At 40.8% G+C, this 15,629-nt stretch overlaps 1 protein-coding gene across 8 annotated transcripts in view; it reads right to left on the reverse strand.

Moving 5' to 3' along the window:
• Positions 1–15,629, reverse strand: part of NR3C2 (nuclear receptor subfamily 3 group C member 2) — a 201,974-nt gene that overhangs the window by 49,609 nt on the left and 136,736 nt on the right. For all 8 annotated transcript variants that reach the window (XM_046939845.1, XM_015276102.4, XM_046939847.1 and 5 more), the window contains one exon: positions 5,720–5,836. In XM_046939845.1, coding sequence (XP_046795801.1) covers positions 5,720–5,836 — 117 coding nt within the window. The remainder of the gene's footprint in view (positions 1–5,719; positions 5,837–15,629) is intronic.

The following is a 15,629-nucleotide window of genomic DNA, read 5'->3' on the forward strand; positions in this document are numbered from 1 at the left end:
TTAAGGATCACTGCATATGAGTTGTGGTGCTTTTGGACTGCTGCAGTGCACCTCCTTGAGCTGACATCACGTATGAAATGAAATTGTCAGCAAAACGTGAAGTACAAGGACAGAATTTCAATAGCAGTTTTTAATCAACACCTGGGAGATTACTAGCCCTCTTCAAAATTCTGCACTTTCTTCATCATTCCCAAACAGTTTCTTAATAGCTTTTGCAAGTAACTGTTCAGATAGTTATCTAAACTATTCCTGTGGATGGCTCAGATGAAACATTAGTGCGTCATAGCAGGAGCACAGCGAGAGCACTGTTTTGTACCATAGATGAAAACAGACACAGAAGTAGGAAAAGTTAATCCCCAAACAAATTAGTTCCTAGAGAAACCCGAAGAAGACAACTGGATTTATTTTACTCTTATTTTTCTTTAATAACTTCACCAAGTGCAGAGTTGAGAGGTGATGCAGCAATGGCCCTGCCTTATGCAGAACTGGCGCTTGGTCAGGATGAAGGAGAAGTCTCTTCTAAGGAGACTCTAACATGGACCCTATGCAGCAACATGGGTTTCCCCATCGATCCATCTTATAAATACAGCAAAAACTTACAGAACCTAACAAAATTACAGTACAAGGCAGTATGGTTCCTCTCACGTTCTGTTATTGACTTGGCCTCAATACACCATACACTGCAAATAAAAGTAGGCATAAGTGGCACATCATAACTTGATGGATTTGTATCCAACACAAATGTTTTCTTAAATTCTAACACCTAAAAAAAATGTTCTTTGAAACAATACTAATGATATCTGAAACAACAGTAGGTACCACAGTTAGGCTGTCCAGATACAATCAAAGAAAAACTGACAGAAGGTTTTGCTTTACAAAAACCACAGACAACTTCATTAAACTGCTGTATATGGTATATTGGTAAAGCTCTCAAAGAAGAACTGACACAAACCCAGCTGAACTTTCAAGTAAAAATAAAAATTGCTGTGTTTCCCTAAAAAGAAAATGCTAAATAATAAACACAAATAAGAATGTAATTAAAGTTAACTGGCATTTAAAAATAATTCAAATGAAATATGAAAGTAAACCATATATGTACCCAAAATTGCTTTACGGTTTCTTATGCATGCTCTGTTTTCCTTTCAAATTTATGAATCTTGGTTAGTAGTAAACTGCTGGACAATTTTTTTACAGAAAACCTCTGTTTGCTACATCACCAAGAGGTGCTGTATTTAAGAGCTTCTTTGTTCCCAGCATTTTTTTTAATACTTATGCTCTTTTCCTTTTTTTTCTGAGTTTTTTTTCTTTTTCTTGAAAAGATATAAAACATTACAATATAAACACATAAGCTAAAGTAACCGAAAATAGTACCACGAATATAAATCATTACTAGTATGAGTTATTAAACAGAAAATGGAAAACTGGGGCAAAAAGGTGAAGTGCTGTCTCTTAGTTCCAATTCACTTAATCTATTTTTCAGATTATTGAAATGCTTTAATGTATAAGAAAGGAGATGTGCAAGCACACACAGCATCTTGTACATGAAGTGTCTTACATATGTAAATGTATGCAAAACTAAGACTCGCATTTCACAAGCAGTTTCTGCAGACTGAGCGATGAACTATGCAATTTGCAAGGTGAAATCTATTTTATTTCCCTACAATATCTGAAGGGTACTTCAGCAAGCTGCTGCTTACTGTTGTGGGAAAGAAGAGCTGATAAGTCTCAGAACTGCTCTGTACAGGAGATGAAGCAGGAAAGGATCACAACCCTACATCCCGCAGCCCTCTAAGGACCTTTTTTCTGCCCGCTAAGCATATGACACATCATAGAGCAAAAGAGCACTTCAGTGTTCACACAGCAGCAGGACAGATGCTTGGTCACTGGGTAGCACCACGGGGCAACGACTGCCAGTGAGACGTTGTGGTGGCAGAAGTCCCCTCAAGCCGCCCCAAGCAAACATTTCCCTTCTCTAGGATTCAGCACAGAGCACGGCATGCAGCAAGAGTGAGACGTGGGGGGGTCTGAGCCACCCTGGTTGAAACACAGCACCCCAGGCACTGCTGCAAGCCTCTGGCTGCCTAGCTGCGTGCAGCTGATGGTGTATGGGGAGCCACGCTGAGCACGTGCATGTGGCTAAGGGTGCTGAGTGTGACCCATCCCCGGTGCTGCCATGCAACGGGTACAACAAAAGAACAGCAGCACGAGGTGGGAGGAGAATTAAAATTAAAGTGCGGAAGTGAGAGACTCGACAAATCTGATCACAGCGTATGCTGGAAGAAACTTCACAACTCATGAAGTCATTCTGGTCCATAATTAACTGAAAATTAATTAAGAATCCTGAAAAGAGCATAAACCAAAAATGGGCCAGCATACCTTCGTAGTGCAGTTGCTCACTCTGAATCTGTTCCAATAATTAAGTCTAGCATATGGTACCAGAGTTATTTTGTTCCTTTTCTTTTTCTTTCTTTCCTTTTTTTTTTTTTTTTTTTTAAACACAACAACTGTGATTCCCAAAAAAGTTGTAGGGTCCTGCTTGCTGAAGGGCTATGTCTGCCTGCAGTGCACAGGCACACTGTCTAGAAGCAAGGAGGATGAGTTAATTTGATATTTGGCAACTTCAGCTTTGCAGAAATTACAGGTTGCAGATGCTTCTTGTAAAATCAAAATAAAAATGGAGAAAAGAACATAATTAGGTAAATTAGTTACTGGCTTGATGAATAATTCTCTGAAGCCTATTAGAGGATGAGAGCAATGAGAACTCTACAATTTTTCAACAAATAAAAGAAGGTAAACAATAAAGCTGCAACATTAATTTTGTTGAGCATTCATGAAAAGGTGTAGATGTATTTCTGAATTACAAGCATTTTTGTAAAAGGTGCTTAAAACATGGCACGCTGCCACACATCAAAATATTTTTTTCTTTTTCCCAAGAAAAAATTGTCAGCACGCTGGGAAGTCAAAGATAACTGATCAAAACAAATGAGCACTTTGACATAGCCAATACAAGAAAGAACATTTAAAACAAATATATGAGAAAGAATATAACAAAAAAAACCCCACCAAAACACAAAGAACAGTAGATTAATCATGGACTGAGCAAAAAACGTGTTGCGGGAAACATAGAAAAATCCTGATCTCCCATTTCCACTGCAGAAATCAGTATCTTCACAGTAACAGTACAAAGACAATCAGAAATATTCACATTACAAATGTGAGGTCCAGAGATGCTGCCTCCTCATAGAAATGGAGAGATCCAAAAAAAAAAGTCAACTTCTTTTCCAGCCCCATGACAGAATCTTGTTATCTACAGCAACATTCCTTCCACGTCAACTGTTGTGCCTTCTTTGTTGTTCTTTTCAAGTGAGTGGATAAGTTGTTATAATTAAGTAGAAAAAAAACATCCATACCTTCAGCAACTTGCCCAATCTTCAGCCCTGAGCCCTTCTGCATATCATCTTGATATATTTCCCAAGAACTAAACACATAAGCATCTTAATGCAATTTGTTTTTGTTTACCTTTGCTTCCATTTGGAGGGTGAGAGCTTAAATTACAGCTACAGCATAAAGAGCACAAAACCGTGCAGTGTGACTCAGCCATAGAGTACTATGCTGCAAGTGGGATTTAAACTAAATTGCATTTATAAATTCATTTTCCTCCAGCTCTTTACTGCTCACAATGCCTAGCAAAATACTTTAGCATTTTGCTTGCAAGTCCAAGCTAGAAAAAGGTAGAAGTCGAAAAGTATATTCCTGGCAAAACTAGGCTAACTGTATGCGAAACTCCAAACTATGAAGTATCTTCATAATATGAACATACTCTTTACATTCATGTTAATTATGAAAAGTTGTTGCTTAGTATCAAACCTTGGAAATGTCTATGAAAACAAAATCACTGTTTTCAAACATGGATTAATGTCTCTTATTGCCATTTCCACTGCCTTTTTCATGATGAACTCCAATCTGAAAGTAGAAATCCCTCTAATAGGACACAGAAGTTCCCAAAATTAAGTCTGAGATGCTATGTTGCTCTTCTGAAGATGCTCAATGCAAAGTTTGCTACTGGGAAAGGAAAGCTTAAAGCCATTAGCTGCTGAGGCTACTAAGATTTCCTGCAAGGCTTGGGACATCTCAAAGACTGAAAGCTCTCTTAGCATAGTTCGGCAGCCACTGGGATCTTCTAAATGATAAATACAGTCTCCAGGCTTGCAGGCACCTTAATTCTCTTTGGCAGTCCTCCCCACTGTTTCCAAATTGGCCTTTCTCTACTAGGCCATGCAGAAGCACTATACTGCATCTACATCCACAGCTGTTCCCATACTATCTACTCTACTGCAATGATGGAAGGACTGTTTTATATCTTTTAGTTTCTTTATGTGGCATAAAGGAATTGAATCAGGAACAAGAATTTCATCAAGAAGGACTTGGGGTTCCTAATGAGCAAAAAACTGGACACGAGCTAGCACTGTGCTCATGAAGCCCAAAAGGCCAATGGTATCTTGGGTAGAAGGGAGAAGGAGGTGACTGTCCCCCTCTTCTCTGCCCTCGTGAGGCCCCATCTGGAGTACTGCATCCAGGCCTGGGGCCCTGGTGCAACAAGGACATGGAGCTGTTGGAACAGGTCCAGAGGAGAGCCACAAAGATGATCAAAGGGCTGGAGCACCCACCTCTCCTATTCATGAAAGGCTGAGGGAGTTGGGATTGTTTAGCTTGGATAAGTGAAGGCTCCAGGGAGACCTCACTGCGATCTTCCAATTCTTGAAAGGAGCTTACAAGCAGGAGGGGGGCCGACTTCTTATAAAGGCAGACAGTGATAGGACAAGGGCGAATTGATATAACCAGAAAGAATGGAAGCTTAGGTTCGATGTTAGGAAGAAATTCTTCACTCAGAGGGTGGTGAAGCACTGGAACAGGCTGCCCAGAGAAGCTGTCAATGCCCCCATTCCTGTAGGTGTTCCAGGCCGAGCTTGAGAGTTTCCTGGTCAGCCTGATCTAGCACTTGGCAATCCTGCTCGCAGCAGGGGGGTTGGAACTAGATGAAAGAGCTGGGGGGAAGAAGTGATTTATAATACAATTTGCTCAGGGAGATGACTCGTAACATGCTACCTACTGAAGCACAGCCAGAATTATGTAGATGTTGTAACTGAAGAATTAAAACAATGAAAAAGCTATTAGAAGTTTTGTTAAAATACAGTTTTTAAAATACTTTTGATAATTATTAAGAAAAGTTTTTGCCTTTTTATTATGAGTATATGAATGACAGAATAACAATATCAAAATAATTGCATATACATACAGTTGCAGAAGTAAATCAATATAAATGTTAAATATGCAACAACAAAAAAGCTAAGAGATTTCACTGTGTGTACATTTGCTTTTCATGATGGCATAGAAATGTTTTTCAGTATTCTACAGAATGCTTATCACCAGAAAAATTATGCAAGCTTTGAAGCCTTAACACTTTTACCTATATGAGATTCCAGGAAAATTACTGTCATCATAAAACACCCACTTTTCTTTTTTCTGAGCCATAAAATACATATCTCCAAAAGCTGATTTAGAATGACAATAGAGTTTATTAGCTATTAAGCACTTCTTCAGGATAATTCCACCTTAAACTTCAGAGATTGTGCAGCTGCCAGAACTATAAAAAGGCTGCACATTTCCAATATTTTTGCCTAATCAAATTAAGAGACCAAACTATTAATATTCTACTTACCTCCTAGATTCATTCCAGCTTGCAGACATTTCTGTAATCGACAGGCTGGGCAGTTCTTCCTCCGAATCTTATCAATTATGCAGTCGTTCCTTCCCGCACACAGATAATTATGCTGTCCTGAATGAACCAAAACCAAAATGCATTATTAGACTATGTATTTAAATAATTCCAATTTTTTTCCCTCTCATTTTGCAGTCATTTTGGGTTCTTATTAATGCAAAAATTCCCAATCCCATTCTTCAGCCTTCCCAATAACCTTGGTAATTTGCCACAGGCCTTACTAGGAGCTTCTCTTCTTTTTAATTTAGGAAAGCAGACTTCACTTGCTTTTTTTTTTTCTTCTTCTTTTGTCCATGCAACACACGATTGATATGAGATTTTTTCAAATACCCTTACATGTGCAGGTATCACAAGTCAGCCAAACAACTCTTCGTTTTGGTACAAAACCAAGAGCTAGTCTCAGTGCTAAAGAAGTTCATAACCTAAAGCAGGAATGAAAAGTAAAGTTTCCAAACACATTCCATTTTCCTTAACCAGCTCAATGAGTAGTTGTTTTCTGATTTAATATCTTTTATACAGCAGAATCCTGAAGGTTTATCAAAGCAAGCTTAAATCTGAACATGATACTTCAGTTCTGTAAAGAACCACAGAAGCACTCATAAAGAAACAGCAGGTGCATAACACAGAGCTTTTAGAAGATGGGAAATACATGGATAAGAAGGGAAACAGGCTGGCATTTAACGACTTGATTCCTGTTTTGCTCTGTGGGATGAACATAGGTAGAGCCATTCAGTGCGATTTGTCAGGCAAGGGCACTACCATGTGGACTTCTCAAATAAGGTGCTTGAAGTGGATGTGGGAGAAAGGAAGCCACAAGGGGCTAGTTCAGCATGACAGAGAAAGGAAAAGAAGATCTGTTGGGCTACCTGAACCGAGGGGTGGCTGCCAGGACTAGGGAGGCCACAGTCAGTTTGTAGGAGATAGGACAAAAAGCCATACAAAGAGTTTCTGACGGAAAGACAAAAGGAAAGGACACAGCTTGCAGTAGGACAAGCTCACAAAGGACACAGTACAATGCTGCAGGATTTGCCAGCATCCAAAATTTGAGAAAATAGTGCAGTGTAAAATACAACAGTGCGCTGCAGCTTTGCATAGATGGCACTGTAAAAACTACCAAACCTCAGGGAGAGGCATTTAAGAAGAAAGCAAGAAGCTCATTACTCTGTAAACTAAATGCAAGTTGGTAACGAAGATGTCCAAAACAAAAGAGAAAGGAAAAAAAAAATAGGACTGCAACTACAGTAACACCAACTGGCACCTAAGCAGAGAGACTCCTGAGCTGGTTGCCAATGAAGGAGATGAGACACGAAGAAAACCAAGAACTGTACAAGCAACATTAGCGTTGACACCAAAAACTGGTGCAAGTGATGGAAGCTGGGAGGGGAGGAAACACCTGGCAAGGCCCAAAAGCGGAGTCATGATTTGACGCTTAGATGGCTGGAGAGCGCAATGGGAGTAAAGGTACAGGCTCACAAAGGGGACAGAGCTGCAGCAGAACAAGAGGTCTAAGATATTCTGCCAAGATATTTTCCACAATGCACAAATGCCTCCCCAGGGAAAGTCAAAGAGAATATTCATGAGACACAGGAGATCTGGCTTCTATTTTGGGATCTTTCAGGAGTTTGCTTTAAAACTTCAGATAAGTCATTTTATATCTCCATATCTGACTTTCTTTCACCCTCAGCCAACATTATCTATTCAGACATAGAACTGAAGTTTGGGCTGTTTCTTGCATCTCTTCACTGAGCATGTCACAGGATTCGTTCGATCCTGTTTGAGTAAGCAGTATGCCATTGCTACACCACAAAGATACTGCCATCTAGTTAATGCTGTGGAGGTATAACCACTAAGCAGAATGGCAAATCACAGTTTTTATCGAGGGATTTTACACAGCACTGTGACCCTGCAGAGTAAGAACAGAAGTTGGGCAAGAGAATTTGTGAAGTTCGTAAAGTTATGCCAGCCAAGTTCAAGATGAACAACAACACTGTGACAGCATCAATGTCCACGAGCTGATCTTTAGTAAGGCCTTCTAAAAACAATAAAAAGATGAAATGCTCAGCTAATCACAGAATGAAAACCAGTTTATCACATAAAGTTAATTGTGTGGAGTGATCTGTACAAAAACCAGATTCATCCTTTGTGTATGTACTTAATTCCTATTTGCATTTTTGCTCTGTACTGAACACATCTAAAGCAGCAGCAGCGTGAATGTGAAATTGAAGTGGAAAACAGCAGCGTTTAAAATAATGACATATTGACTGGGGATGGTTTATACACCTTTACAAACATTGGTATCTGGATTTTTACGCTGTTTTTATGGAGAAAAGGGAAGAATTGGTATTTTCTGCAACGAATCCAAGTATGATTGTTCAGTGCTGATACAATGTCCTTTGTACATCACAGAGTACTGCAATACCATTTTTAGTCTTTCACAGGCGGGTGCAGGCTATTAATATGACAAGTCAGCTTTAATGCTGTGAAATGAACCCCATTGCAGAATTTCCCTGAAGGCAGTTTGTTCTATGAAATTGTACACCTGTTAGGTCAATATTTTTCAGTACCGCTTTCAGAAGCTAATGACTTTAATAGAAAGAGGTTAACATTTATGTACTCCATGATAATGACTTGGGCAGCATTTGTAAACACCGTAGAAACTTTTTTTTGTCACTGTCACACAGTGACTCCATAAGAAATCCTCCTACTGCAGCAGAGTACTTCCATAAGTCACCCCTCAAATGGTTTAGGTAGCTTGAAATTATTACTTTATAGCCTATCAAATAGTTTCGGGAAGCATAACTTAGTAAAGGTTCATCATTTTTTCAATCGTGCATCTCCAAATACTGACATATGGCACAAAATCTGTAAGTAGTTCTTCTAGTAAGCAGGGGAGAAGTTTTCCATTTAGCAAACGTCTCCTGTAAATCAAAGAGATTGTCAAGTTTTTCTTTCTTTAAAGAAAAAAATAAATCGAATAACCATGGCCATCTTAAAACTTACATTAATTAAAATAACTTGGAAACTCTTAAACAACAGAAGAAATCAGCACTTGGATAGATTTTCTATATATAGTGTAGCTATCAAATACTAGAGAAGAATTGTTCAGTTACAAATCTGCTGTATCATCTACTATGAGACAAATGACACATCTGAAATAGAAATGATTTTGTAAAATATGTTAGTAATGCAAAGGCTCTCATAATGAATCAGACTCTTCCATTTGTGTAGCATCATCCTCACTCATGCCCCTAAACTTCAAAATCAACCCAAAAACCTATACACCTGAGACTGATGTGATTCACTCAGCACCTCTGGGGCTCTTCAGATCTCAGTGAGGTGATGGAGATCACCCTGCAAGGAGGCTTGCATTGCCCAGACCTCTAACCTTTTCAAGAAGCATATCTGTGCTTAGCTTAACCCAGTTACTCTTTTTATCCAGTTTAATCACCTGCAAGTGGGCTGGAAAGTGACATAGTGGACATCAGATACTCATCTCATATATGCTAATGCATTAAGATGAAAGTAATTTTTATGTGTGCCCTTATTAAGTGTGTTTATACAAGGTAATTCCTGTTCCATAATACAGAGTAACAAGGGATGCCAGGAAAGTTTTCTGCTCAAAATAAATTATTAATACATACTACAATGCTACATACTAAGAGGCTATAAAACTCTGTCATAGCCATGGTTGAGCTAAAAGAATATTTGAGTTTGCACTTCTCATGCATCACAGAATGACACATACTAAAGTATGCACAAAAATACTTAATAAGGGAGAGAACTGAAAAGCAGTTAAAGAATCTTTAATTCTCTAATTTTATAAGATTACAAAATAAAACAAATTTATGTACTCATAAAATCTTTCTTCTTATTTTCTTGAACAAGCAAAGTTCAGCAGGAAAAGCAGGAAGGAAAAAAAGCATTTCTTATCTGGCCAGTGAATTACTGCCCAAATAAGGTTGCAGCAGAAATCTGCAGCATCAGTTGTGCCATTCCCCATTCCAAAACCCCAGCACAATGACTGCCCGACCAGCCCCAGAGCCCGATGTGCCCAGTCGTGCTCATGTCCATGGGCTGAGGTCTTCGTGATACTTCAAGACACTCAAGTCTGCAGCAGGAATGGGTCTAGATATTTCTTGCCAGTAATATTTCTGTTACTGCCTAAGGCAAAAGTAGAACATAACAGAACTTTGTGAAATATTCCACATTCTCTCTCTGTTTTATATTATTTTTAAATTTTTTTTGTAAAGTCTAAGTCAGGAGCTCACTTGTTGATCAAGTATCAAACATTGTAAAAAAAGGAGAGGAGAGGAGAGGAGAGGAGAGGAGAGGAGAGGAGAGGAGAGGAGAGGAGAGGAGAGGAGAGGAGAGGAGAGGAGAGGAGAGGAGAGGAGAGGAGAGGAGAGGAGAGGAGAGGAGAGGAGAGGAGAGGAGAGGAGAGGAGAGGAGAGGAGAGGAGAGGAGAGGAGAGGAGAGGAGAGGAGAGGAGAGGAGAGGAGAGGAGAGGAGAGGAGAGGAGAGGAGAGGAGGAGATGAAAGAAAACAGTGCTGGAAGAGGATCCAAAGCCTGTTTAATTCAAGGCCAGTCATGGAAGCAAGATAAGGCCAGCTTCATAGCTCAGGCAGATTATTTTTCCCCACCCCTCTAAATTTGCCAACAAACCTTCTGAGTAAAGGTTTTCTGCAGTTTCTCTACATAGCACTTGATCAGGCCAGTGCCTGGCTAGCCTTTAGGCTCTAAGTTTTTTCCCTTCGCATTTTACATGAAGAGGAATGTTTTGCAACAGAAAGAGATTTTAGCACTCCCCACAAGATACACGGCGTAATAGTCTGCCACCTTCTTTACAACAATCACATGCTTATCGAAAAATGTATGTTCCACATCTCTTTGCTAGACTAAACAAATTCAGCTCTCTCAATCTTCCCTCACAGGTCATGTTTCCTAAATCTGTCACCATTTCTCTTATTCTTCCCTGGTTTCTTTCGTACACACAGCACCCAAAACCGGATGCATTTTTCTTGCTGAGTTCCACCACTGCTAAGCACAATGAAATGGTTACTTCCCGCACCTCGCACACAGCACTCTGCTAACACAATCCTGCGCCCGATCTGTCTTCTGGCAATTGTTGACTCATGCTTGTGCTCTGCTCTGACACCCAGCGCTTTCCTGCAGCCCCGCCGTGTGCCTCTACATGTGGAGCCGGCACTCCCCGTCCCTGGATGGGGCCACGCAGCCATGCAGCATCCCCTTGGGCAAGGTGAGGGAAAAGTCCGCAAGTCTCACCAGCACAGCCTCTGAGACAGCGGTGAGCTCTGGGGCCCAAAACAAAGACGTGATTGAGAAAGCCTCGCAAAAGGAGGGGAAAGTGAGAAAACAAGAGCTGCAGCTAAGGAGCAAATAAAGCAGAACAAGCTGTAAAAAAAACTCAACTTTTAAAATAGCATCTCACTGGAGCATATCAAAATGCATGTGAAATTCACAAACTTTCCTTCTCTCTGCAAAAAGAGAATTAATACGTTAACTCATCAAACTGTGGGCGGAGCTGCCTGCTCCTACAGACGTCAGCCCAGCTGAGCCTCCTCAGATGCTGGAGGGGCCAGCATTCACCTGCAGCCCCACTGGCTGGAGCTGCACACCAGTGCTCTGACCCCTTCACAGCCCCTGGGTGAGCAGCAGGGCCTGCCTCTCCCCACATTCCCCACGTGGGAAGTACATCTCCGCAACAACAGCGATGCACATGGAAGTCACAGGGCTGAGAGTGCTGACCAGCACCTGCTGAGTAGGCGCAGGGATGTTGTTACCTGGCCTCCTTAGCACAAGGGAGGGGAGGAGAAAAAAATCTGGGTTTTATGGCTATACACCACAACATTTATAGAATCAGAGGACCTATTTCTTGTTCAGTTCTGTCCCTCCCCTCCACCCACCAGCTCCCTGATGGCACAAGCATGGCCACTGCAACCACTGCCAGGAGCTGCAGTTTTCCCCTACTGCAGGAAACACAAGGAAAACCTACTGCAGAAGATCAGCAGGAGGAAGAGATGCCTCTCACCTCAGCCAGAGTTGTTCACAGCACACAGAACTCTGGGCTGGGATTTCCTGCTTGCTGCTGTAGCCCCAGTGAAGGGGGCTGCCTCCTACAACACATTCTGCTCACCCCAGGCTCCCCTCTGTGCTCTCTGAGGTACATAACAGGCTCCTTTCACCCAGCTCTAGGACCCTCACATATTTTATGAAACTGATGTTACCATCATAAGCCTCATACGCTCCTCTAATTAATACAAATAAACAATTTCTATATTTTTATAGACCAGAATATAAATAGAACTGCTGCTAAAACAATCGTTTCCCACATGCAAAAAAAGAATTTTCTATTTCACAGGAGTTATACTGCACGTTCAGGAAACAAACTGCATGTAATATCTAAGGATTTTATTTCACAGTCTGACATACAAGCTCTCAAAATCAGCATGTTCAGTCACATAAGATGAATCTCTTTCAAAATCTCAGTTTTCACAGAGCCTCTATTCCTTGCAATTAAAAAAAAAAAGCCAAACACTTGCTAGTCAACAGAAATCAGAACTGCATTCTCATTTAAAAGGTCCATTTGTTACACAGTTGAGGGGTTGGGTTTTTTTTTTTTTTTTTTTAGCAGTTGACAACTGCCCAGCAACAGCAGCCTATGTTTGCAGTCACTATTTTAGGCTGCATCACATGTCAATTACATAACCTTGTTTTACTGCTCTTGAACTGGTTCGAACAACCTGGGAAGCAGATCAGGGCCGTCGCTCCCGAGCTGCAGGCCTGGAGCAGATGCAGCCCCCTCCCCACTGCAGCCATGGCACTGCCTCGGTGCCAGCCGGTCTGCAGCGCAGGGATGCACTGCCCATTAACCAGCACATCCCAACCATCGTAAACTAACAAGGTTGGGTCATCATGCTTTATGAGTAACGTGCAATCAGCTAATAAATGCCACAGATAAGGTGCAAAACTTAGATGTGAATATTGCCTCTTCGTTTTATACAGCAAACACTCAGTTTGTATTTTAGATAATCAGTCTACGTGTTTGAAAAATGCGGTCCCACTTCTACATCCATCTCCTCTGCCACTCCACAGCCCTACTCACCTGGCCCTACCAATCCTGACCATGGGATTTCCAGCTGCACGTAAAGGTCCTATCTGCCAAGCACTCAAGACAATATTCATCTAGTATTATAATTACTACAGAGAGCACCTATTGCATAGGTATAGTCTAAATCTTTCTCTGAAGCAAGAAGTTATAGGCTTCCCTCCATTAAAGACTTCATTACAATTTGTTTTGATGTTTGGAAAAATATTTCCCATATTTAGGGTATTTCTGGCTTGCTTCTCATCCCTGATCACCTCCAGCTAGTTCCAGATCCCAAGGCATCTTTTGATGTCTTTCATCTTTTACATTAATCGATCAACTCATCTAAGACTGTTATGCTTTTCTAATTCTCCTTTCTTTCTACTTCCTCCTACCATCTTTTTCTTTCCTTCAGTAAAATTTGTTTTTTAACCTGGCCTTCTTCCTTCTACTTCCATCTACAGGGCCCAACCCCTCTCCTGTTCTACATCTTTTTCTTCTGTTTGGTTTTTTTTTTTTCATTTCCTTGCAAATGCATCACTTCCTCCCCTCAGCCAGTAACTAGTTATCTCACTGGGCACTTTTACACCTCTGTCCAAGGTTATGGCTCATTTTCTACACCCAAACAAAGCACTGTAATACCAGCTGGGATGTGGATAAAAGCACAGTCTCAACAGCATTGTTCTCTGCAGGGTCTACAGAGCCCAGCTAGGGCTCTTAACACAGGCACACCACTTGTGTGATGCTCTAATAGTGAGAACAGACAATGAACTTTCACAGCACAGTATTTTTCCTAATTTTCCACAAGCTTTAAACCTCATGTTTAACTGTTATTTCTCATTAGCACGTCATATGTGCTACCAATTGAAATACACGCTAGTAATCCCTCCCAGGTATCTCAGACAAGGAGCTGCGGGTTGTTCTTAGATGAGGATTGCATTATGATCAAATACTCTGTGCATGAACTACCACGTTTCCTCCCAAAAGCTGAAGTTTGAAAGCAGAGATGAAGTACCAGTGCCTCTACCAGTGGTGACTGTGCATTTAAAGCCAATTCCCTTTCTGAAAGCGGAGCAGGGAGTGCTGCATCCCCTCTAGCTTTTTTTTTTTTTACAGCATCACAGTTGCCTATCATTAATAACTACATACACATGCCTACTTTAAATCTCTTTGCCCAGGATTAGCCATCAGTGAATAGCTAATACAACCACTTGGGAAATACGATACGTGGAAGTTTTCATATTGCCGTATGACTGCTCTCACCGTACCCATCAAAGAGTGCAGATCGCAGTGATCTACCCAGTTCCATACGGTCACAGCCTGCTGCTGGAAACCTGCTTTCACCCTGGGCTGAGACCAGGTTAACAAAAACAATTGGTACAGTCTGGTGATCCTGGCAAAGGAGATGAGAAGTTATAAAAATCGTTCTGACTCACTATTTTAAGCAGAGCGAAAGGGCACCGATGAGAGGGATCAAGGAGAGAGGAAATTTGGCAAGGGAGCATGGGATGTAGCCTAAAAGAGGCCACTGTGCTCTGCAGTAGAAACCATCCAGCAGGGATGAAACCAATTAAGAACAGTGAGACAAGGGAGCAAGAAAATATATATAAATATCTAATATTTGAGACACATGCCTTTTCTTCCATCATGCTTAAAACATGCTCCCCAATTCTGAAAAGCTTCTCAAAGACTGTGCATGGGGGATCCAGCTGTCCTATTACCCAGGGCACTAAACCACCAGTACAAGATACACCCAAATCTGGAAACTGGAGAAAACCTGAGCTGAAACCATCCCTAGGGCTCCAGCTGCAGTGTCCCACTTTCATCTCCACAACAGAGGTAGAGTCTGCACCGAGCAAACAGTTGGTCAAGGTGGGCAGCTGAGGCCTCCTGAAGCCCAAAGCAGCTAACAAAGCTCTTGGTTCAGTATGCTGGAAGTTTAAATCTAGCCTTGACTATATGGTAATTCTTATGTAGTCAAAGAAATGTTGAATCATACTAAATTGCACAGAAAAGGAAGAGGAGAAAATACATTTCAGGGGACAAGGATCTGATTTTTGCAAAGTATTTCAGATTCAGTGAAATCACACTGAATTGGAAATATGGTTAGGATAAAAACCAAAGAAAAACATCTACAAACACCTAAATAATCTGTTAGAGAGCTAAATATTTTTTTTTTCTGTTTTGAAGTCAGTTTTCTGTTCAATTGTTTTTGATTTTAGCTTACATTGAACACAGTAAGACAAAGAGTCAGAAGTAGAGCTTTGAATGATATTGTTTTGACAAACTCAGGTATCTGATGTTTTACAGCATTTTCTTCTGCAGCAAGTTCCAAATTTTTCTCTTTGGTTTAGATTTTAAATGCAGACTAATTTTGAAGTCTATAAAAGCTGTTATCTGCAGAGCAGTATGCATGGTAGATTTACAAGAGATCATGTTGCACGCATGATGCCTACTTCTGCTTTCCCATGCTAAAAATCTGATAAGGCATTCTTGACGTAGCACAAAATGTAAAGCACTTTACTGGAAAATTTCAATGTACAAGACACGTTCCAGAAGGACTGCAAATACTTCTTGCATTGTGTTTACTTGAAAATATTGGTGATTCAAGTGTATACATGGCAAAAGCCTGTTAGACAAACGGAGAGAGTCTACTTCAGACTACTTAGCCTGCCTGCCATCCTGTTGATAAACTTAGGCATGCATCCAACCATGGTTATAGTTATCATTTGAAACAGGCAAAT

Source organism: Gallus gallus, chromosome 4 (genome assembly GCF_016699485.2).
Source record: "Gallus gallus isolate bGalGal1 chromosome 4, bGalGal1.mat.broiler.GRCg7b, whole genome shotgun sequence".
NCBI lineage: Eukaryota > Metazoa > Chordata > Aves > Galliformes > Phasianidae > Gallus > Gallus gallus.